At 36.5% G+C, this 23,573-nt stretch overlaps 3 protein-coding genes across 10 annotated transcripts in view; all 3 read left to right on the plus strand.

The window, feature by feature from the left end:
• The window catches only part of casq1b (calsequestrin 1b), a 35,672-nt gene extending 31,518 nt beyond the window's left edge, over window positions 1-4,154 (plus strand). For 3 of the 5 annotated variants that reach the window (XM_058782882.1, XM_058782885.1, XM_058782884.1), the window contains 6 exons: window positions 2-132; window positions 244-289; window positions 385-439; window positions 521-621; window positions 1,022-1,096; window positions 3,503-4,152. In XM_058782882.1, coding sequence (XP_058638865.1) covers window positions 2-132; window positions 244-289; window positions 385-439; window positions 521-621; window positions 1,022-1,096; window positions 3,503-3,763 — 669 coding nt within the window. In that variant the 3' untranslated portion in view covers window positions 3,764-4,152. Of the gene's footprint in view, window position 1; window positions 133-243; window positions 290-384; window positions 440-520; window positions 622-1,021; window positions 1,097-3,502 lie in introns of all 5 variants that reach the window. The other 2 variants (XM_058782887.1, XM_058782883.1) reach the window with 1 other exon arrangement.
• Window positions 4,155-5,228: 1,074 nt separating this feature from the next.
• Window positions 5,229-7,323, plus strand: wu:fd46g04 (endonuclease domain-containing 1 protein). Its single transcript, XM_058780760.1, has 3 exons — window positions 5,229-5,273; window positions 5,374-5,673; window positions 6,069-7,323. The coding sequence occupies exons 1-3, from the start codon at window positions 5,229-5,231 to the stop codon at window positions 6,609-6,611; spliced, it is 888 nt and encodes a 295-aa protein (XP_058636743.1). The 3' UTR covers window positions 6,612-7,323.
• Window positions 7,324-11,998: 4,675 nt separating this feature from the next.
• Window positions 11,999-22,624, plus strand: LOC131544562 (E3 ubiquitin-protein ligase TRIM21-like). 4 transcript variants are annotated; one of them, XM_058782878.1, is made up of 8 exons: window positions 11,999-12,088; window positions 12,620-12,642; window positions 14,511-15,107; window positions 15,704-15,799; window positions 16,832-17,065; window positions 17,151-17,292; window positions 20,514-20,540; window positions 20,635-22,624. In XM_058782878.1, the coding sequence occupies exons 2-8, from the start codon at window positions 12,631-12,633 to the stop codon at window positions 21,189-21,191; spliced, it is 1,665 nt and encodes a 554-aa protein (XP_058638861.1). In that variant the 5' UTR covers window positions 11,999-12,088; window positions 12,620-12,630; the 3' UTR covers window positions 21,192-22,624. The 4 variants fall into 4 exon arrangements, with proteins under 4 accessions (XP_058638861.1, XP_058638862.1, XP_058638863.1 ...); XM_058782879.1 differs by lacking the exon at window positions 12,620-12,642 and having other exon boundaries at window positions 12,039-12,088; window positions 20,635-22,623; XM_058782880.1 differs by lacking the exons at window positions 11,999-12,088; window positions 12,620-12,642 and adding an exon at window positions 12,657-12,940 and having other exon boundaries at window positions 20,635-22,623.
• The last annotated feature ends 949 nt before the right edge of the window (window positions 22,625-23,573 follow it).

Consider the following 23,573-nt stretch of genomic DNA (forward strand, 5'->3'; position numbering starts at 1 on the left):
GATTGCTAAGAAATTAAATCTGAAGATGAACGAAGTGGATTTTTACGAGCCCTTCATGAACAACCCCGTCACCATCCCCGGCAAACCCTACATGGAGGACGACATCGTCAGCTTCATCGAGGAGCACGACAGGTGAACTCTGGACCGTGCTGAACCAGCAAAATGAAAATACAATCATCACAACGTTTCCTCAAAGTCCTCTCAGAAGGATGCTTGAGTAAAGTCTGCTTTTTCTTATTTTAGGCCAACTCTAAGAAAGCTGGAGCCCCACAGCATGTATGAGATCTGGGTACAAACTCTATCCATTATTCAAAACTAAAGCTATGAGGAACTTCGAACAGTTGTCATGACTGTTGCTAACTCTGAGATTTGTGGCTGTTTTAGGAAGATGATATTAACGGACAGCACATCGTGGCCTTTGCTGAGGAGTCTGACCCTGGTAAACACTGGTTTGAGTTTGAGAGTCGTTGAGGAGTTTCATATCCGTGACTCCAAATGATTGAATGTTGACTTTTACCAGACGGTTATGAATTCCTGGAGATCCTGAAGGAAGTGGCTCAAGAAAACACAGAGAACCCAGACTTAAGCATCATCTGGATCGATCCTGACGACTTTGCCCTGGTATGACAAACCTCTACAATACTGTAGCCATTAAACATTACTTTGATTACTCCAAGAACATGTTTTTTTTTTTTTCTGTTGTTAATATAGTAGATATATATTTCCATAATACCTAAAATCTATTTAATGACATAAACAATACATTACATCACATATACAACATTATATGCTCAGCAGAGCTTCAACATAAGGATAATGTCTGTTTGACTCTGCTGCCCTCTGCAGGAGATGGTTGACCACTGAATGAGTTTAATCAGTATGCAAATCAGCTCTAAAAACCACCAAATATAAAAAAAAAAAAAGTAATTTTTGTCTGAGTGGATGCTCATTTACAAATACAACTTCTCACAATGCATCACTTACACGTATGGTTTGACCTTTGACCCCTGTGTCCCCTCAGATGGTGCCGTACTGGGAGAAGACCTTCGGCATCGACCTCTCGTCTCCTCAGATCGGCGTGGTGGACGTTGAGGACGTGAGCACATCATTTATCTTTAGTGCCACTGATCAACTCCAACTCCACGGGGTTTTCACAGCAGTGTCATAGAAGAACTATTCCTGGTTCCCCAAAGAACCAAGAACAGTTCTTAAAACAAATTATCTTTAGCATGAGGTTAAATACTTGTTGGCAAATGAGTGTCTTAATGAGTGAGTCATTGATTGATTCATTCAGCTGATTTGTTCAAAACAGTGATTCATTCAGGAACAAAGCAATACTGTGTTCATGAATGGGAGACTGAATCTCTGAACTGATTCGTTCAAAACTCGTTCAGTAACGTAACACCGCTGTGTTCCTCCAAGATGCAAAACGTTTTGCTTTGTCTGGAACTATGTTTGTTGGAGAAACACAGCAAAAACTCACAGTATTATGTCTAAAATGTTTTTGTTACAATATTGTTGTATAATTTCAATACAGACATTTGCAATCATGTTGATTCTTGAAATATTGTTTAAATATATGTTAAATATATATATACAGTGAGGAAAATAAGTATTTGAACACCCTGCTATTTTGCAAGTTCTCTCACTTAGAAATCATGGAGGGGTCTTAAATTGTCATCGTAGGTGCATGTCCACTGTGAGAGACATAATCTAAAAAAAAAAATCCAGAAATCACAATGTATGATTTTTTAACTATTTATTTGTATGATACAGCTGCAAATAAGTATTTGAACACCTGAGAAAATCAATGTTAATATTTGGAACAGTAGCCTTTGTTTGCAATTACAGAGGTCAAACGTTTCCTGTAGTTTTTCACCAGGTTTGCACACACTGCAGGAGGGATTTTGGCCCACTCCTCCACACAGATCTTCTCTAGATCAGTCAGGTTTCTGGCCTGTCGCTGAGAAACACGGAGTTTGAGCTCCCTCCAAAGATTCTCTATTGGGTTTAGGTCTGGAGACTGGCTAGGCCACGCCAGAACCTTGATATGCTTCTTACAGAGCCACTCCTTGGTTATCCTGGCTGTGTGCTTCGGGTCACTGTCATGTTGGAAGACCCAGCCTCGACCCATCTTCAATGCTCTAACTGAGGGAAGGAGGTTGTTCCCCAAAATCTCGCAATACATGGCCCCGGTCATCCTCTCCTTAATACAGTGCAGTCGCCCTGTCCCATGTGCAGAAAAACACCCCAAAGATGATGCTACCACCCCATGCTTCACAGTAGGGATGGTGTTCTTGGGATGGTACTCATCATTCTTCTTCCTCCAAACACGTTTAGTGGAAAAAGTTCTATTTTGGTCTCATCTGACCACATGACTTTCTCCCATAACTCCTCTGGATCATCCAAATGGTCATTGGCAAACTTAAGTCGGGCTGGACATGTGCTGGTTTAAGCAGGGGAACCTTCCGTGCCATGCATGATTTCAAACTATGACGTCTTAGTGTATTACCAACAGTAACCTTGGAAACGGTGGTCCCAGCTCTTTTCAGGTCATTGACCAGCTCCTCCCGTGTAGTTCTGGGCTGATTTCTCACCTTTCTTAGGATCATTGAGACCCCACGAGGTGAGATCTTGCATGGAGCCCCAGTCCGAGGGAGAATGACAGTCATGTTTAGCTTCTTCCATTTTCTAATGATTGCTCCAACAGTGGACCTTTTTCACCAAGCTGATTGGCAATTTCCCGTAGCCCTTTCCAGCCTTGTGGAGGTGTACAATTTTGTCTCTAGTGTCTTTGGACAGCTCTTTGGTCTTGGCCATGTTAGTAGTTGGATTCTTACTGATTGTATGGGGTGGACAGGTGTCTTTATGCAGCTAACGACCTCAAACAGGTGCATCTAATTTAGGATAATAAATGGAGTGGAGGTGGACATTTTAAAGGCAGACTAACAGGTCTTTGAGGGTCAGAATTCTAGCTGATAGACAGGTGTTCAAATACTTATTTGCAGCTGTATCATACAAATAAATAGTTAAAAAATCATACATTGTGATTTCTGGATTTTTTTTTTTAGATTATGTCTCTCACAGTGGACATGCACCTACGATGACAATTTCAGACCCCTCCATGATTTCTAAGTGGGAGAACTTGCAAAATAGCAGGGTGTTCAAATACTTATTTTCCTCACTGTATATATATATATATAAATAGTCATGTGACTCTGATCAGTGGGACTTGCGTTTTATCAACTGATGTTGATTCATTTCATAATAATTTAATTACAGTTGTTATAAAGTTATTCTCGAGTCCAGGTAATTTCCTTCACTCAGTCATGTATCTCGAGTCTCCCGTGTCTGATATCTTCATGTACTTCAGAAGCAACTTTTGTTTCTGCTGGATGGAGGTTTTTGATGTTTGTGATTATTCTGAGCGTGTTTGTCCAACACAATCTCGTGGCAGTTCGCTGGCGAATCCATATGAGTTTATTCTGTGTGTGATTCTCAGGCTGACAGCGTGTGGATGGAGATGGATGATGAAGAGAACATGCCCACCGCTGATGAGCTCGACACCTGGATCGAAGACGTGATGTCTGGAAGAATCAACCCTGGTGATGAAACTGACTACAACCATGATGATGATGAAGAGGAGGAGGACGAAGATGATGATGACGACTCCAGTGATGATGAAGATGATGATGATGAAGATGACGATGACGACTCCAATGATGATGATGACGACGATGAGGATGATGAGGAGGATGAATAAATGATCTCAGACATACGCTCGTGTTTGAGAACTCATCAGTGTGTCTGTGTTCACACCGTCACAGACTGAGCCGTCCTGTCTCTGCCGTCTGGAGGACGTCTTGTCTCGTTGTTTAGCTCTGCACCACTTGTTCTTCAGGAAAATAAACGTTGTATTTTCAGATCACTACACCTGCTTCTCTGCCAATGAAACGCATCTAGTGAGAACATGTGTGGTGTTTGTTAAACAATAGCAAAGCCTTGTATTATTTAACTATAAACTATTTTAATATTTTTTATTGACTTTTAGAGCAGAATAAATGATGCTCACTGGAAGGTCTTAAATAAAAGTTAAAAAAAAATAATAATAAATCCTTGTTTTTTTTTTTTTTCTTCCAACATAGATGCAATAAGAAGTGATAAAAAAAGGTCATCTATTAAGACTCTTCATCTGAGTGTCATATTTGTGTGTGTGTGCGCGTGCGTGCGTGTGTGTGCGCGCGTGTGTGTGTGTGTGTGTGTGTGTGCGTGCGTGCGTGTGCGTGCGTGTGTGTGTGTGTGTGTGTGTGTGTTTACTCAAGATCGCATGTGCAGTTTCATTTCCTTATAGATGGCAATCAGTTTCTCACCACGTAAAGCAAACACTGAAGCGCTGCATGATTAAGGCACAATATTTAAAATAATAACATATTGTTTCCAAGCCTATACAGTAAATATTACTGGCCTTAACTGAATAATTATTGGGCAGTAATGAATAACTGGGCAATAATTTAAACCCCAAAATTATTCTGTTTTATGTTTGATTTTATTATAGGCATACAATGTATTGTACATTTTATGGGTATTTTATAAATGTTGTAAACGTAGATCTTCAGACATCCAAATAATATTTATATGTGATAATAGTTTATCACCTTATAAATGACACTCTTACATTAAAAATAAGGTGCACATTGGCCCCAGGCCCCCAGTCACAGGACACATCCAGCACACATGATGAACGTCAGTATAAGCCTCTGATTGTACTTCATTTTCCAGCGGAAACATATGAGATCATGATTTATTCTGAAACCTGTTCCCAAACCCTGTTCAAATATACATTAACTACGTTCATTTGAGATGTGTTGATGCTGATGGTTTCTGTGTGTTTAGCTAAATGATCCATCTAAAGCAGCTTTGTCTCGTAGTCTTTGTGAATGAAATACTTTATACTCTACTCAGTAGAACTATTTATATCATGTAAAATAGTTTGACTCATTTGGACTTGACTTTATTTTTTAATTTAATTATTTGACTTTTATTATTTCAGTGTGTCAATGATCTGGTACAAGGTCTAACAATAATGAAAAAGCAAATAAAAAAAAAAATAATAAAAAAATAAATAAAATATAAATCAATTAAAAAGAACATGTGTTATGCGTATAGCAAGCAAAGGTTTGCGTTGTGTTTCTTTTGTTGAACCTTAAATATTTGAATTTCAGAAAAATATGAACGTGTCCTTTGAAAAATTTACACAGAATTTAATCACCAGGGTAAACTACAATCACGTGACTCCCGTCCGTCCCCTTCGACTGTATAAAGGACAGCGTTCGCCTCCTCTCTGCAGACTCTCTTCTGTTTTCAGGCAAATAGAGAATTTCAGAGATTCGTCATGAGACAGCTTGCTTTTCTTCTGTTACTTTCTTCGCTTTGAGTGAAGTTGTGAAGAATTTTGACAACTGCAAAAATTTCTTTTTGAATGACAAACCTCCCAAGGGCTTCCCAAATTCATTCGAGCACATCTGTCAGTGTCTTTGGGATGAAAATGATCAGAAAATATATGTTTATGCAACTTTGTACAGCACGACCTGGAAGATCCCCGTCTACTCAGCGTATGTGTTTCGCCAAAGCAAAAGTATTGGGAGATGTGACGCCTGGTACATTGAACCTCAGGTAAATATTGTTTAAATTCATATTATGTGAAGAAGATTAAAAGTGGAGTGTGTAGTTTTTTGGATATTAAAATCATCATATTTCAGTGTTTAATGGGCAGACAAATGTAAGTACGCCATTCATAGGTTGATTCCTAAAAAGAGTTTGTAGGACTATCTGCGTGACTAATGGCAAATGGAGGGAATGTTTGAGAAACCTGTCTAAAAATCATTACTTGAGTCATTATTTAATATATTACATTATTATACATGTTATTTTTGCAATTGCATCCAAAGCTGCTAGAGACACAGAAGTTGCATCATTCTTCTTAAAAGTAATTTGAAATAACAATAAATAATGTCTATTTTGAAGGTACATTGAGGTATATTGTTGTTTTTGTTTCTCCTTCCCTTTAGCTGGATAAAGAGGATGAGCCATGTATGCGGCCTAAAGGCCGAAATCAAAAAATTGGCACTAATCAGGCTCTGAACAGTGACTATGAGAACTCTGGCTATAACAAAGGTCACCTCTATCCTGTGCTCCACACCAGCAATCATCTGTCAATGCTGGCCACATCCACACTGACCAACGCCGCTCCGCAGAATTCAGATTTCAATCAGAAGGCATGGCTGAGACACGAGGAAGCTGTAGTTGAAGACTTGAAATCCTGTGATGAGGAGGCTTATGTGGTGACTGGTGTAGTTCCTGACATAAACCATAAAATAGAAAAAAAGAGTGTCACTGTGTCAAAGTATTACTGGAGCGCCACCTGCTGTCTAAAGGGCAGTCAGTACATAGGGAAGGGCTACTATGGACCGGACAACAATGGCAGAGTGCAGGAATTAACAATAGCAGAACTTCAGAATGATCTCCAAATATTTTACAAACTTGAAAGTTCCATTTCAATTTTTCCAGCCCAAATTTGTCAAAAACTGAATAGAAAACGCGAGCGAGAATAAGCTAGAATAAACCCTAGCTGTGATGCAGTTCATTGACACAGATTATATGTTCCTCTTGTGTAACTTTGGTCTTCTCTCATATTTCCTCTTACAATATGTGTTTGAAACTCCAGTGAGACATTGTAGAAATGTCAAAACTAGACAACATTTCCAATTCTCCGTCCTCTTTTTCCACTCCAGTCTGTTGGCATTGTGTGACACTGATACTGCAGAAACTGATGTAGAAGATACACCAGATGTTGACTACACCAGGAATCGGGTGCATTTTGTTAATTGGATGGTTGTCTTTGCTTGATTACTTGATTTCACACCAGCAGAGGGAGACAGAGACTAACAGAGCAGATTTCAGGATCATCTTTTTATAAACCGTTTAATTAGTTAAGAAACATTTTTGTAATTGATGTCTTTTAATTGATATTTTCCTCGCAACTCAGCATACAAGACAGTGGAGATTTGGGACCACTTTTTGCTTTAACATCCGTAACTAAGTGGGTTCTTTGTGCTAGATCTCAAATGTTAATATAAATTTCCTTCTTCAAACCAATACTATGTCAATACAGAAAGTGCTATTGTAACTGCAATAGAAAACTTACTGTAGATTATTACATTAGTTCATGTCCCTGAACTTCTAACATCGTGTTCTTCACTGTAATATGTGAAACAGTGATACAGATACAGAATAAACATATAAATAAACTATATTACGCTTTCAGTATTGTGTCTAATTTGGTCCATATTTGTAGGAGGAAGATATTGTCAGACTAAATCACTTTTTTGGTACTTTACATTGACATCACGGTTAATGTCATTTGATATTATATTTTAGATAACATTGTTTTATTAAAAAAATAAATAATGAATTAATTGAATCATTTTTATTTTGATAAAAAATGAAAACAGGTCCAATATGATGTCGCATTATTCACGGTCACATTACACAGTCAGCACACCAGTATAAGCCGCTGTTTGTATTTTATTTTCCTTGAGGAAACACATGTGAGATAATGATAACAATTTATATAAAACATGTTCCTAAATGATGTTCAAAAATACAGTAACTACCTTCATTTGAGATGTATGCATTGTTTATTAAACACAATAATAATTGAAACAACTATATCATAATTTAAATAACTGAATTAATTAATAACTGTGCAATAACTGAAATCTCCAAAATATTCCGTTTTTATGTTTGGGTTTATTATCGACATACAATGTATTTTACAAGTTACTACGGGCATTTTATAAATGTTATAAACTTAGATCTTCAGATATCCGAAGGATGTTTGTATGTGATAATAATTTGTCACCTTATAAAATGATACTCTTTCATTAAAAAAGGTGCAAATTAGCTCACATATGAGATAATGATAACGATTTATATTTATACGGGTTCCCAAACCCTGTTCAAACATACAGTAATTACCTTAATTTGAGATGTATGCACTGTGTTCTTATATTGCATACATTTTATGTGCATATATAAATCCATCCTGAAGTCTGCCAATATGTGGCCATTATATGTATATGTAAATATAAAGGAGAGACATCTACATAAAAAGTAATAAGAAAAACACATACATAAATGATGTACTATGCAACCTATTAATATATATATATATATATATACAATGCAAAAAGTTTAAGTAACTTCCGTCCTTAAGAATCTTGCTGCCTACTTAGACCGCCCTATTCTGATTAATTAATTTTACTGACTGATGAACAAAAGATTTATGTAATCTGTTCAATCTGGCATATGGTACTCACAGTCTTCTATTCAATGGCAAAAGTTGATATTCCTCATACAGAATATGGGAAGAATCAGACATAATTTTACCTGTCAGGGACAACATTTTCTTCTTGTACAACTCATGAAAACTTGGTTCAAGCATTTGACCCACAATCTTAGAACAGTCAGATATCAATCGAGCTTTGAGTTGAACAGAGATACAGCTGTACCAAGAACATATTCCATATTGTACGCCTTTAAAATTGTAGATTTTAAAGGTGTTGTCTCTATTTTAACATGAAATACTGCCATAATTGAAAAATAATACAAATATTTAAAAAAAAAAAAAAAAAAATTGTATTATTTTCAATGGGAAAAATTATAATAATTATTGCTTAAATATTCATTAGTACCATGAAATTATCTCAGAATACAAAAAAAATAATAATAATTGGAACAAAAATATATTACATTGATTTTAATGGGGAAAAAATTTTAAAAATGTTTACATTTCAGGTGTCCGGTCACTTTTGACTGCAGACAACACAAGTTTAACTCTCAAATGAATGACACCAGAAGGTAAAACATATTTAAATAAGAATAAAAGTTGAAATAGACATAACACTTGTACTGACAACAAATATGGAGTCCGTACCTGCACTTTCACCAACACAAAGCATTCATTTTCAGCAATGTTTTGTGAGGAGTTTAGTAAGAAATGAATCGATGAACAGCTTTGTATCTTGGCAGAATTACATAATACATTTTTACACATATTCATCCTGACTGCATTTTAGTGACTTTGATCAATTCAACATGTTGCTCATGTAACCCTCCGGTTCTTCTCGCCTCACTCGTGCCGAGCAGGATTCAAACCCATGTTTCCAGTATGGGATGCAGCTGAACACCAAAGCCTCTGGCATCAGTCGCTAGAGCGTCTCTTGAGATCAGATGAGTGAGGTTTACCCGCGCAGCTCTTAACAGCTGGCCTCCGTTATATTTACAAGACTTATATTCTGAGTTTAGGAACGCAGGTGAGCTGAACGTGATCTTTAATTTAATAACGAAGAACAGTTAAGGCAGCTTTATTTAGGGTTATCTCACACAACTTGCATAGGTATATTGTTGTTTTTGTTTCTCATTCTCTTTAGCTGGATGGAGATACAGAGCTGTGCATTTGAAATAAAAGCTATGGTACTGGCCACATCCACACTGACCAACGCCGCTCCACAGAATTCAGATTTCAATCAGAAGGCATGGCTGAGACACGAGGAAGCTGTAGTTGAAGACTTGAAATCCTGTGATAAGGAGGCTTATGTGGTGACTGGTGTAGTTCCTGACACAAACCACAAAATTAATAATAGAGTCACTGTGTCAGAAAAACTACTGGAGAGCCACCTGCTGCCTGAAGGGCGATCAGTACATAGGACAGGGCTACTAGACCAGACAAAAAAGACCAAGTGAAGGAATTAACAATAAATAAAATTTAGAACATGCTCAATGATTTTTACAGAACAATTTAAAATAAAAAATTTTGCAAGCATACAACCGCTAAATCAACCCATGGGTGAAAAAACTCATAATTGAATATGCTGTACAAGTAACTAAAAAAACTGCAACTAATCAAGTTTCATAGCAGCTAATATATCCTCGTTTAATGTTCATGTTTATCTACAATTTCATTCCTTTTGACTAATATATTTGAAAACTCCTGTGGGACGTCATTTAAAAATGGCTTTTTGTCATACAGTCTGCAAAAAAGGCTATTCTTTGACATATCTGGTGATTCGGATATGTTTTGTTTGTCGTCAGTACGCAAAAAGGCATGTGATTTTACAAACATGCGTCTCTATGTGGCTTGAAATCCAACAAAGAGAAAGTTGTTCGTTTATTTTGTTTCTTTGTTTCTCGATTACTGGACTGGACATGTGCAAGTTTAAAATTTCCAATTTTCCATCCTCTCTTTTACACTGACAGCTACTTTCAATTTGTCGTATAGGCATCATATGCTGACATTTACAAATTATATGATACTTACAGTATGTAGAAGACACACTTTGTGAAGGAAGTGTGGACAGCCAGATCTTAAAATCAGGATTCGGGTGCACAATTTCTGTTTGATATTTATTACCATCAGATGGAGACAGAGGCTCACTGAACTGAGCAGATTTCAGAAAGATTTGCCGGGTGAAGAAAGATTCATGTAAAGAAGGTGTGACTCTGGAGTGTTTTGTTTCTTTTTTGAGCTATGTGTATCTTAAACTTTGATGATTTTTCCACATAATAGTCAAACCTAGTAAAAGTAAAACCTAAAACCAAAATGTGTTTTTGTCTTAGGACAACTTTTATGAACTTTTTTAATCAACTTCAAATATTGATTACTGTATATGCATGTATGTATGTATGTATGTATGTATATATATATATTTTTTTTTTTTTACTTAATTTGATATCAATGTTAGTGTCATTTGATATTAAGTTGTCTTTGCAGGAAAGATCCATTACATTTATTGAAAGATGTTTATGAGGTTTAATCCGCTGATTATATCTCTCACAGCCTGAACAGGAGATGAAGGCTACTGTACGCACTGTAACACATGTAGAATTGTGGTAATTTGAAACAGCAAATGTATTCTCAGAAATATTGAGTCTACACCTGTTGCATGAAGCCATGTTTCACACTACATAAAGAAGTTGAGTTTCGTTTGAGAAATCTGTGGAGAAAAAGTTTGAGAAAAATCTATCTATCTATCTATCTATATAAATTAAATAAATCTTCTGATTCACTTGCATTTGTTTCTTTTCTCTTTCTTCAAAGAGGTGTTGGATATGATTATTCATATGTTGTCCTATCTATTATAACCAGCAGTATGCCTGATGGCATTGTTCTGGCTCATATTAAGTGTCCAGTTGTCCAGCTCCTGCTTCAAAAGAGCTTGATTAGACCCCTTAGATCCATTTCTAAATTCATATTTATACTGCAAGGTCTCATAACATCAGGGCTATTGGTCATTGTCTTCTTAGTTTTACTTATTATTGTCATTTCAAAAAACAGAATTACAGCAGCATTACTTTGACAAATGTATTTTCATCTCTCGCTCATTTTCACATTCTGCATATTAGTTTTATTTCTCCAGAAGCTTCTTTTCATGGTGAAATGCTCATTTGGTTTCACTTTCACTTCATGCATTTAAACTGTTAAGACACAATGTTCTGGAAGACTGCTTTGAAACATCACAGATTGTAAAAAAGGTTGCAACATGTTTAGTTTGACAGCACAGCCGTAACACTTGTGTTCTTCCAAACCTGTATGATACTGTTCAAAGCAAAAGGAGAAATACTGAAGAATACGCTTGGAGTGGAGTGTCAGGTTATAATATAACAAAAAAACATAATACAAGTTGTGTCTATGAGACAAAGGCTTATTCAGTTGACAATAAAATACAGTAACAGACAAAGGATGCAAAGAGAGAAAGTCATCGATGGACGCTGGTTATGTGGTGCTTTTGATTTAATACATGCATGTGTGTCAAAAGCTGAGATGCACACAGCCTGAGCAAATTATTTAAATGTATGTAAAACTGGAGTGATGTAACTTCTGGGAGGGGTTTCTTTTTCCGGGAATGAAAGTTAATGACAATGGATGGAGATTGTGAGAAAACGAAACTCTACTGTACATAAATAGGAGGAGAGGGAAGCAGAAATGCAACATTGAAGAGAAGGATCCACAACTGATACCTCCGTCAAGGTAAGTCTGATTCCTGCTCGTCTCTCCTGATCATTAGTGGTGTTTGCAAAGGCAAGGGTCACTCTTATTATTGCTCGTTCTATTGTTTTTACTATTGTATTAAAAAATATCAAACTTCGGTACGTTACCTGGGAATGATTCATCCGATCATGTTTGTACTTTTCTAATCCATCACACAAGCAAACTGCAAGATACGATTGTTGGATAATATGAGGGCAATACACATATGATTACTGGAAAATCGTAGAAGTTTGATTCTTTTCAATTTGATTTAAAGCCTGAAAATAAAGGAACGCCCATTATTCATCTCTCAGGTTATTCATAACAGAGAAAATTCATAGCAGAGAAAACATCGCTCCAATTTCTCAACATGAAAAGGAAATCTTATCCTGACATGATATTGTGTTTCATTTGATTGTCAAAATGCAGCATTAATGGCACCAGAGTTTTAAGAATTAAGTACTGGTTGTTTTTATGCTCTACAAATGTCTTTTCGACGCATCTTTACGTTTCGTCTTGCTGTTTTTTCAGCTTCTCGTGCCATGGGTGCTGCGGTAAGATGCCATGTACAGAACAAGAAGCTCTAAAAGAAACTAAACTTCTGCATTCTGCATTCTTAAAAAAAAACATAAAAAAATATGTGTACGTGTACCCTACCTGGCAGACAATAACCTACAGAAAGGACTTGAAAGACCGGATCTAGAGACCAGAATATCACAGAGACTTAAGGGTGGAGTCTTTTCATTCTGGTTTGCAGTGTTGGAGAAAGTTACTTTTAAAAGTAATGCATTCCGATGTTGCATTACTGCCTAAAAATAACTTATTGTGTTACTTAGTTACTTTTTATCCGAGGTAATGTGTTATGTTACTTTTTCATTACTTTTACTTATCTGGGCTGGGCTTGTTTGTTTGTATTTAATATACTGTATGTATGTATATATATATATATATATATATATATTAAATACAAACAAACAAGCCCAGCCCTGGATTGCATGAAGTATATATATATATATATATATATATATTTGGCAAATGTAAAAGCCCTTTAATTCCCTCAGGCTGAAGGAGATGTAACATCACACTCAAACAAACCTTTCTGATGCATTGCCACTTTGGATTAAATGAAGAATATGATGCAGGAGAAGAAAGTTCATCATTCTTCAGCAAATAAATAAATAAACTAAATAAAATAATTAAAAAATAAATACAAATTGTATGCTTATTTAAAGTCATTTTTGCTTGTTATTATGGTTGAATTTGATCATCAAAGGTCAGCAGCAAATACATTGGTTAATAAAATGGGATTAAATTCATATAGGATATTTGTGCTATTTAACATTTAATTATTGCAGGTTTGTGTCATATTCTGAGTTTGATTTTCACTGTTTTTATTCATTCTGAGGAATGCTGAATCAGTTTTTGTGCAAGTAAGATGAGTAAATGCATATGGACATTTAGTCTAAAACTACAGGAAGCACACAGCGCACACAATTTACTCCCGATTTCTCTCAACATGGGAACAGCAGAGCTGTCAATCTATAAATGGGAAAACAAAATAACTGGCGTTACTTATTTGAAAAGTAAAAATAATTAGTTACTTTACTAGAAACTTGAAAAAAGTAATCTGATTACGTAACTCACATTACTTGTAAACCCCAACACTGCTGGCTTTTTATCAACCACCCTCAACGCCCTAGCAATGCCATAACAGCTACAAAGAACACCCTAAGAACTGCTTAGCAACGCCCGAGCAGCCACCTAGCAATACAACACCATAACACCATCTCAATGACATCTTGGATGTCGGCCATTTTTAATTTTGTCATAAAATACTATATGTAATGAATAGTTTGACACATTGGTGCAAAACGTAATGTCTTTTGCACCATACCCCAAAGGTACCTATGACGTTTTGAGTTAGTGCCGCCTAGTGGTCGAAAGTAATACTTCATGAATAGTTTTGTGAATTTTGTCCAACAACCAATAAATCTATTTGTCCAATAAATCTCACTTCATTGGATCCTACAGAATCCAGCAGTATACATTTCGTCGTACTTTTTGCTGTCTGTCATTTTGCATCAGTTAAAAAAAAATACTCCTTCTAGAGTGTTTGTCCGATCTTCACCACATTCAATGCAGATCATCATCAGACCATGCTAGAATAAAGATATTAAAATACCTTTTGATAATTCAAACTGTTTTAATGTAACTCATAGTCAAATTTGCTATAATGGAGCTGCACAGTGTTTTATGCGATATCTTGGTAACACTTCTGTTGCACTTAAACTTGATATATCAAATCACGGCCATGTTTTGATGCTCTCTACCATGCTCGTTTAGCTCCTCACTTTGCCTCTTTTTGTGCTTGGGCCCATAATTGCTGTTTCAGATATAGTTATTGTTGTTGATGTTGTTGCAGCTCTTCGGTCCAGCCTCAAGTTTACCAACTGACACAACCGCAATGACTACACCTGTGAATATCTCTCGCCACCTGCACTGCCCCATCTGCAAGAACCTGCTGACAGATCCGGTCTCCACCGCCTGTGGACACACCTTCTGCAATGGCTGTCTGGACAAGCACATCAACATGTCCGAGCAGCAGTGCCCTCTCTGCCAGGAGCCCGTGGCCACCAAACCCTCCGTCAACAAAGCCATCGAAGCCCTGCTGCGAGAGTTTCTCCAGACTCAGTTACCCAACATGGATCTCTTCTGTGGAGAAAGAGACGCGATTCCATGCGACGTCTGTGATGAACACCTCACGTTTAAAGCCGTGAAGTCCTGCCTGATCTGTCTGATGTCCTTCTGCGATGAGCACCTGAAGCCTCACCAGTCCATGGTGAGATTCAAGGGCCATAAGCTGGTGAGTCCTGTGGAGAAGCTGGATCAGAGAGCGTGCAATACGCACGGCAGACCTCTGGAGCTCTTCTGCAGACGTGACGAGCTCTGCATCTGCGCCTTGTGTGTGAAGATGGGTGGAGACGTGATACCTGTGGAGACCGAGAGAGAGAGGAGACAGGTGAGAACATAAACCTGTCGGGGAACAACACAGACCAGTCTTCTCACCTGAGCTGGTGTTCGAAATGTTTCCCAAAAAGAGCAAACAATTCAATTAAGTGAGAAAAAAAGCACCATTGAATCAATGCATTTAAATTTGGTAGATGCTTTTATCCAAATTGATTGTACTTTATTTATTTATTTTTATTTTTTGACAAAAAACTATAATGCTATATCCATAATACTATAATAACACTGATTCAAGGTATAAATTCCATCAGTTCACGCATTCCCTTTAACCCATGCATGCTCATGCTTACTAAGCTACAGGAACGCCATTTCCCTGATTTAATTTATGTAAACATTTCAGATAAAGAAAATTGACTGGTTTTGGGACGATTTTCATAATCCGAAATATACCAGTGTGTGGGACCAGACATTTCTGACACACAATCTTCTGTAAACTTCTGTAACTTTCTGGTTCAGGTGTTTTTTTTTTTTTGGATGCAATTTCTGCCTGTTTAATTTCTGACACTGAGATTTGATATGAATTGACTGATTTTGTATGAATTCAAAGTACTCAGAAAGCTTGGTGTGTGTCTGTGTGTGTTTGTACAGGCCGTGCATCTAAAAAATATTGAAGTGATGGAAAGGATGATCGATCAGAGGGAACACAAACTTGAGGATCTTAAGGAATCAGCTGAAAAATACCAGGTACATACAGTACAAAATATGCAAATCATTATTGTTAATTATTATATAATTATTATAACAAGCTTCAACCAAGGTTCATTGACAACACTTTCTAAATCAAATCACACTTTCTAAGTCAAGCATCCTCAGAGTTGAATAATGCATATTATTTAACATATTATTTTGAACCAGGAGGCCGTTCTGTGTTTTCAGTTGGGTTCCCTCCACAATCCAAAGACATGCACAGGTGAAATGGAGACACTAAATTAGACAAGCAGTTTGGAAAATAGATGATTATGACATGATAACAAAAATGTAGTTTTCCATAAAAAGATAAAGATCTGATTTACAACGCACACCCTGCCTCATTCAGCGAACAACACTAGATAAAGACAAGAGGCAAACACAGCATGACACATGACACACTTATATGATCATAGCAGGGTAGGGAACAAAGGACATTTTAGTCTTTAGTCATTAAGAATGAGCAAAGATTATGCAAAGACGTCTCACGTAGACACACCTTTGAGTTTGGCCAAATATGTCTTACAATAATATACTATTTTAGTCTTTCTACTTAAAAATTTCACGTTTAATTAAATGTGTTACTTGCTTTTTAATAGAAAATTTGAAATGTACTCATAATTCTGGAGTAACTAGTACTAGTGATTATTGCAGTATTTATACATTTATATTTAGCCAATTTTTCAGTTTTCATTGTAATTGTAAAATTAGATTTTATTGTGCTTTTATTTTCATTATTTTTATTTTTTTTAATAGCTCTAATAATTGTTTTATTTCCTTTTCACTTTTAGGCATTTTAGCATTTAAATTGATTATATATTAAATTATGATTATGATTATATTTTTTCATATTCTATTTTATTCTGGCTTGATCTAATTTATCGAAAATAATTTTTGCTTTAGATTCAGATTTAATAACAACGCTGACCCAGACTCAAAGAAATGATGTAAAGCAAGCCAATCCATTAGAGTTTGCCAGATCAAGAATCTGCATTTCATTTGTGTTCAACATGCGTCCCCTCCTCACAGGCTCTGCTGGAGAAGGAGCAGCAGGAGATACAGGAGGTGTTTGCTGCACTGATGGAGGTGCTGAGGAAAACAGTGGAGGGGCTGCTCGCTCCTCTGGAGGACGGAAGGAGGTGTTTGGAGAAAGAGAGGGATGAAAAAACGCAGCAAATACAAAAAGACATCCTCAAGTACAAGTACAACATCGAGTCTTTGAATCGCACTAAGAATGAGGAAGATGACATCCTCTTCATCCAGGTTAGTCAAACTTAACTAACAATTTAAGGAGTAAAAATTATAATTTAATTACTAAATGTTTAGTGTGTGTTTTGCCCTTTCTTAGTGCCATCCAGCTGTGCCAACTGAGTTCACAGATGACTGGACACTTTCCATTGACACTGAGTTAAGCTTTGGCACAATGAGAAACGCAAAGGCAAAGTTAATGGATGAGGTTGCGACGCATCTGGACAAACTCTGCACTGTTGGTGAGTGATTATATCTGAGAGTTGTGATGCAATTTCTCATAAATAGCATTTGGATAGGCTTATTTGAACTCATACTACACTGTTTGTCTGCCCTTATGAAAAAGAGGTAGGCTACATTTCATCATTCTTTTAGAGAGAGTACACTCCATACAACCCAGCGCTGGGTAAAATATGGACAAAACCCAGCGATTGGGTTGTTTTCAACCAACAGTTCGGTTAAATGTTTAACTCAACCTTCTGGGCAGTGACCCGACCACTGGGTTCGTCCATATTTTACTCAGCATTTTTTTTTTTAAAAGAACACACTTAAGTGTGAACTTAATTTAATGTTTTTCAGACACTTAACTGTGGAGTTTAAAATGAGTAATTGAAATTGTCATTAAGTGAAACTGTATTGCAGTTTAAATTGATATAAAATGTGATTTTGTTGAACTTTACAGTGTTTTTGACCCACTTAAAAGTACATATTTGTATACATTTATATATTACATTTATTGTCTTTGAAATATGGTTAAAGTACTGCTGAATGTACTCACAAGCATTTATGATAAACTAAAATATACTTTAATGCAATTTATTTTGAAAGTTCAAAAGGTATTTTAAAGTAAAACTTTTAATGTGACATTATTACAAATGATTACAGTTATCCATACTACTCTCTATAATTTGGTGCAAAAATAAATGATGTAAAAAGATGTTTACAATTTCAAGTTATTTTATTACTTGTCCCTCTCTGTTTTAGAGAGACTTTTTTTATCTACATTATAAATATAAGGCTTCTTTTTAGCATACAGAATTATTTGTAGTGATACTCCAATACAGGCATTTATTCAGAGCCTGAATTTCATTTTTGAAAATGGGGTGAAATCCCCTCTTAGGTGACTCTTGTGGGAGGGAGGATTTTTTTTTTTTTTTTTTTTTTTTGAGCAGTGGGAGGAATTTTTAGACTTTTTTTTTATTTTTTCAAAAAATATGTAATTAAATGTTTAAAATCATGTTTTAAATCATGCTGTGCATTTTTGTTTTTACAATGGGGCGATTGTTGAGTGTGCACGATCACACCGTCTCTGGAGAGCGCGCGAGTGCCGAATGATTTAAATACTGGCCAAACTTAAAAAAGAAATGCACATTATAAACTTAAGTGACGATGCATGTAAACTGTGACAGTTCCTGTGTCAGCCGTGCAGTGTGCAGCTCGGTGATTTAAAGCCATTTGCGCGTTTTTAGAGGGAAAGACAGAGAGCTCGCGGAGATTAATTTATGCTGTTTGAAAAATTATGCCTCACAGAAAGTTTTCAAATTATTCTGTAAGTTATTTAAAAAAAAGAAATAGGCTACGAATTGTACAGCTTGAGATCAGTTTATGAGAACAGCTTCTAATTCGCCATTAACACAGAAGTATATGGAGAAACAACGCATGTATCGATAACAGTATTGTTTGTCCTAAAGCTTATCGGTAGTCACTGACCCAATTATGCACAGGTCCAAAAAAAAAAAAAAATCGGGAAAAAATCGTTTCGCATGGGTTGCATCAACCCATTCTCACACCCAACTCGTCACATACTGAAGCTTGGTCAGGACCACTTGGCGTCGCTTTTTGACGCTCAAGGTACCCTTTAGCGTCATTTTTCGACTTGCAGGGTCCTCCATTGCTTTAAATAGGAAACCCTTAGCGTCAATATGCCGAGGCCATACTGGGAATTTTATCGTCATAATTAAATTATAGGCCTATTGGGTAATAACATTGCCATTATTGCATATATGTTGGGGTGTGATTTTTCAATGTAAACAGCCACAACAGTTTTATTTATATAATTATTTACACATTTATGAGCACATAACCCAACCTACCATTTGTCAATAAAACACAAGATATAACAGGCAGATACAACTACCGTCATAATTTATTCAAAAAATATTAATATTCCAAGTCTTCCGAGGCAAAATATTTGATTTGTGAGAGGAATAGACGCGATCGCCGTCTCTGTCCGCCGTTAATCCTGTATGCTGCAGTCTGACTCTGTGCGCGAATTCAAAAAATGCCGCCAGAAAAAGCCTTACGTCAGCCTTGGTTGTGAAATGCTATTGGCTCTTATGTGTCTCGTGACCGATTGCGTTATGCTGTTCTGACAGGCTATTGGCTCTTGTGTGTCTCGTGACCGATTGCGTCATGCTACGTGACGGGAGTATCTTTTTGAATGAGATGTGAGCGCGTTAACATTTTCAGCGATTAAAACCTTATGTTTTACTCTCTTCTTCTCATTAAGACTTCGTATGGCTTCAGAAGACTTGGAATGCAGCACGACTTGTTTGTAATGCTTTTATACTGCTTGTTTATGGTCAGTTTTTTGCAATAAATACCTGTGACTGCACTTGTATTTGCCTGTTACGTGTTTTATGTTGTTCAGAAGTGGGTAGGTTTAGGGTAGGGGTGGGTTAGGTGCTCCAATAAAAGTATAAATGTATGTAAAATGATTTCTATTTTTTACAAATGCATGCAAACCACAAACAACTGAAAACAACGGAGGAGAACGTGTTGTCATTTTCCATGAGCGTCTTGACCTGACGCATAAAGCAAGCAATTGAAAGCAATGGAGATCCTATTTTGTCGTATACTGACGCCTAGGGGCACTTTTGGCGTCAACATAGTAACGCGAAAGGCGTTTGACCATGCTTCAGTTTTTGACGCCTTGGGAGTGAGAATGGGTTGGTTGCATGGTGCCTAAACACGCTACTGATCTCTTGTATAATTGAATGTAGGCTACTTTACAGTAACATTGAAGTATCACTGTTTATGACCCTGCTAAAAAAACAAAACAATAGAAGCCCAATAAAAACCATCACAGAAATTCCAATGGTTTCTATTAAAATACCATTATGAACCATTAGCTTTTTCCAGTAAAACCATTACAAAATTCCTGTTTGTAGTGTGCTTTGGACATTTTTCCAACAGGATTTAACATCTCACCAATAGAATCTATCACATACCAGTAGACACTATTATAGTTTCCATTAAAACCAATACAATTCCCATTACAACCATTAAAACCATTACATTTTCTATTGTGTTTTGGGCAGGGTTCTATAGTTTTTTTTTTCAGCAGGGGAATATTGTTATTGAACAGTGTCAAGGTGTATATCAAAGATATTATGGTCCAGACAGTCTCACACTTGTAAATTTGATTTGTAAATTTGTTCACCGTTATCTTTTATTTTTACAGAAATTAGAAGGATTCACAGCTTCGCAGGTATGTGTAGGAACAATTTCTGAGTTAGTTCTTCATGTTGCATGTTTACGAATCTCCCAGTCATGCAGTATCTGAGAATCTGGTCTTTGCGCAGTAAACGTGACTCTGGACGCAGAAACGGCGCATCCGCACTTACAGGTGTCCGAAGACGGTAAAGAGGTGCGCGACACCGGAGCGAGTAACATCATCCCGGGCGGCCCGCAACAGTTCGACCTGGTCGGAGGAGTCCTGGGAAAACCTCGCATCACTTCGGGAAGAGCTTTCTGGGTCGTGGAGGTGAGGAAGAAGGTGGGCTGGGAGCTGGGGGTGGTGAGAGACGGAGCGAACCGGAAGGGCAAAGTGTCCTACAAACCCAGCGAGGGCTACTGGGCCATCGTGCTCTGCGGTCAAACCATGTACGGAGCTTTTGAAGACCCTCCAATCATGCTTGAGCTCCCCTCCAAACCCCAGAAGCTGGGAGTGTTTGTGGACTGCGAGGAGGCTCTGATCTCCTTCTATGATATGGATGCTCGGTCACATATTTACACCTTCACTCAGTGCAGCTTTAACGGAGCCATCCGTCCATACTTCAATCCTCATCCCAACAAAGACGGAACCAACTCAAGCCCGTTGGTCATTTGTCCTGTCAATCAAACCGATGTCTCTGTGTGAAAGTAAGGGCTAATTTGAGTCTGAAACTATGAGGTATGAGAATATTAATATTCAGTGAGATTGACATGATTCCCTTTGGTTTGTGTCTTTGTTTTCTTCTTTAGTGTGATATTCTCTGTTGTACTTTGAGTAGATTAAAAAGCAGACACATTTTGAGGTGAAAATTATACATTGCACATATAGAGATATTTATATAGCATTTGGAAATCGTATATAGCCTATTTTTAAGAATATTTTGAGCAGGTTGCTGTCCTTCTAAATGAAATTTCTACTAAAAGTAATTTTTAAAAAGTCTTTATTCTTTATAATAATATGAGGTTTCTATTTTATTAAACATAGATCTATCTATCTATCTATCTATCTATCATCAATGTGAATATTCATATGAATGTTAACAGACTACATGTAACTGTGAAACTATTAAATTGGGTAATTGTATATGCATGTGAAATGCAGCATTTATTTAATAAAATACAGGGGAAAACAGGCTGTGTTTATTTGATAAGACACTGAAAAAAACAGTAACATTATGAAATAGTATTACAATTTAAAAGCTGTAATCTATTGTGATATACTTTAAAATGTAATGCATTACTCCTCATCTTTGATGATTAACAATAATTGTAGGTATAAGAGGAAGAGCTTGTCTGTCCACACACTCGTGAACAACTCTCATCTCATCTTCCACAATGCTTTTATTGTTGTCCATGTAAATCATGGCCTGACAGGACAGAGGAAGTGAATTACGCATGCAAATCCACAGGGAAGTGTTTTGCTTGTTCCAGAGACTGGAGAAGAGTGCTGAGCGTTCTCAGAAAAATAATTACTTTTTTTTCTAACTGCTTGCATTAGTCACTTTCTGAAATGCGGGCTTGAGTTTAATATCTGAATGGGGGAAAAAATCTGTCAGGTTTGATAAAACTCTGAGAAAAAGAAAAAAAAAGAAAAACTGACAATTGTTCATAAGATGAAAGCAATTGAAATGTCAGCATTTGGGTGTTTCTAAAGACTTCAAGACGCAAACTACTCTGAGAAATGACGAGTCAGCCAGTCCTTGACACTCCTCACAGAGCTATTTTGTGGCAGCCGCAGGAGTCGAATGATGGATTCTGGGAAGAACTTGAGTCAGGGTCAGGTCAGGTGAGATTTTACATCATGATAAAAACATCACATTTGCTTTGTCAGTTCAGCTGAAAGTTCACAGACCAGTGTGTTTTGTTGGTCCTGGAACAACAGTGTTATCAAAGAAACATGATTTTAACCCTCACTGTCACCCCAACCATAATGATAAACTATTACTAAAATCACATATAAATATAACACTGTTAAAATGCTGTAAATCATGGCATTGTAATTTGAAACACCATAAATACAAATGATCAGAATGGTTTTTAGCATTATTTTCAAAGCCAGTAAAACGAAACTGTTCGATCTATGATGGACTGTTGATCGTTTCTGCCAAACAAATGACTCGTTAATTCAAATTTTGTGAAAAGTAACTTGATAATATATCCACTTCTACAACACAAAAAAAGGTAATCTGCTTTTCTAATGAACTCATTGAGTTCCTTGTTTTTATCATAAATGGCTTTCATTTGCTCTTCAGCTGAATTGTGTTGAGCTGTTAACCCTGCTGTAGAGACAAAACCATGCCTAAAGATGTCGCCAGTGAGGATTATTCCAATTTACAGTGATAAATACAGGTGCTGGCAATATGTTGTGTTGCTAAACATTCATTAAAATGCAAATGACCTGCAAGTATAAGCCTGATGCACAGATTCCCTTTTATCATGAAGTAGCAGTTGTCAAGGCCAAGCAAGAAATGAGTCTGAATCACTGCAACAACTTGATCATTTTGATGACAGCACCGTCTACTGGTCAACATGTCACATACAGTAGTTTGATAAATGGAAAATGTATCAAAAATATAAACACATGAGCTAATTCTGATGATAATGCTGTATTTTGTTTCAATATTTGGTGTATTGAAACTAAAAATGGTAAGTGTCAAGTGTAAGAGGCTCTTACCATTCATTCTGATCTTCTTTGAAATTTGACCAGATTTCCAAAAATATCATCCAACATTTATACTTTTTTTTTTTTTTTTTATTTTTATATTGTACACCAATTTCCAATAACATACCAAACAAAATGATGGTGACACTTGCATTGGTAGTTTAATAGTTTAATTTGTGGAAACGGGTCTAATAAACATCTTCCATCTTCAGTTATTCACATACAAGTACAAATTTATTAGATTATACTAATTCATTTGTTTTGTATGCATTGTTTGCTCGTCATAATTGCTCACATGGCCATGCAATACAACAGATAAGTTTTTTTATTTATTTATTATTTTTTTATCTGTATACACATGTGCTC

The sequence above is a fragment of the Onychostoma macrolepis genome, chromosome 07 (assembly GCF_012432095.1).
Source record: "Onychostoma macrolepis isolate SWU-2019 chromosome 07, ASM1243209v1, whole genome shotgun sequence".
Classification (NCBI taxonomy): domain Eukaryota; kingdom Metazoa; phylum Chordata; class Actinopteri; order Cypriniformes; family Cyprinidae; genus Onychostoma; species Onychostoma macrolepis.

What these genes read in the sequence shown, in the direction of transcription:
- LOC131544562 (XM_058782878.1), top strand. An exon ending in ATGACATCCTCTTCATCCAG is followed by an intron (nt 17,066 to 17,150) that starts GTTAGTCAAACT and finishes GCCCTTTCTTAG; the next exon opens with TGCCATCCAGCTGTGCCAAC. An exon ending in AAGGATTCACAGCTTCGCAG is followed by an intron (nt 20,541 to 20,634) that starts GTATGTGTAGGA and finishes GTCTTTGCGCAG; the next exon opens with TAAACGTGACTCTGGACGCA.
- wu:fd46g04 (XM_058780760.1), top strand. Translation starts at nt 5,229, where the DNA reads ATGAACGTGTCCTTTGAAAAATTTACACAGAATTTAATCACCAGG. An exon ending in CACAGAATTTAATCACCAGG is followed by an intron (nt 5,274 to 5,373) that starts GTAAACTACAAT and finishes TCAGGCAAATAG; the next exon opens with AGAATTTCAGAGATTCGTCA. An exon ending in CCTGGTACATTGAACCTCAG is followed by an intron (nt 5,674 to 6,068) that starts GTAAATATTGTT and finishes CCTTCCCTTTAG; the next exon opens with CTGGATAAAGAGGATGAGCC.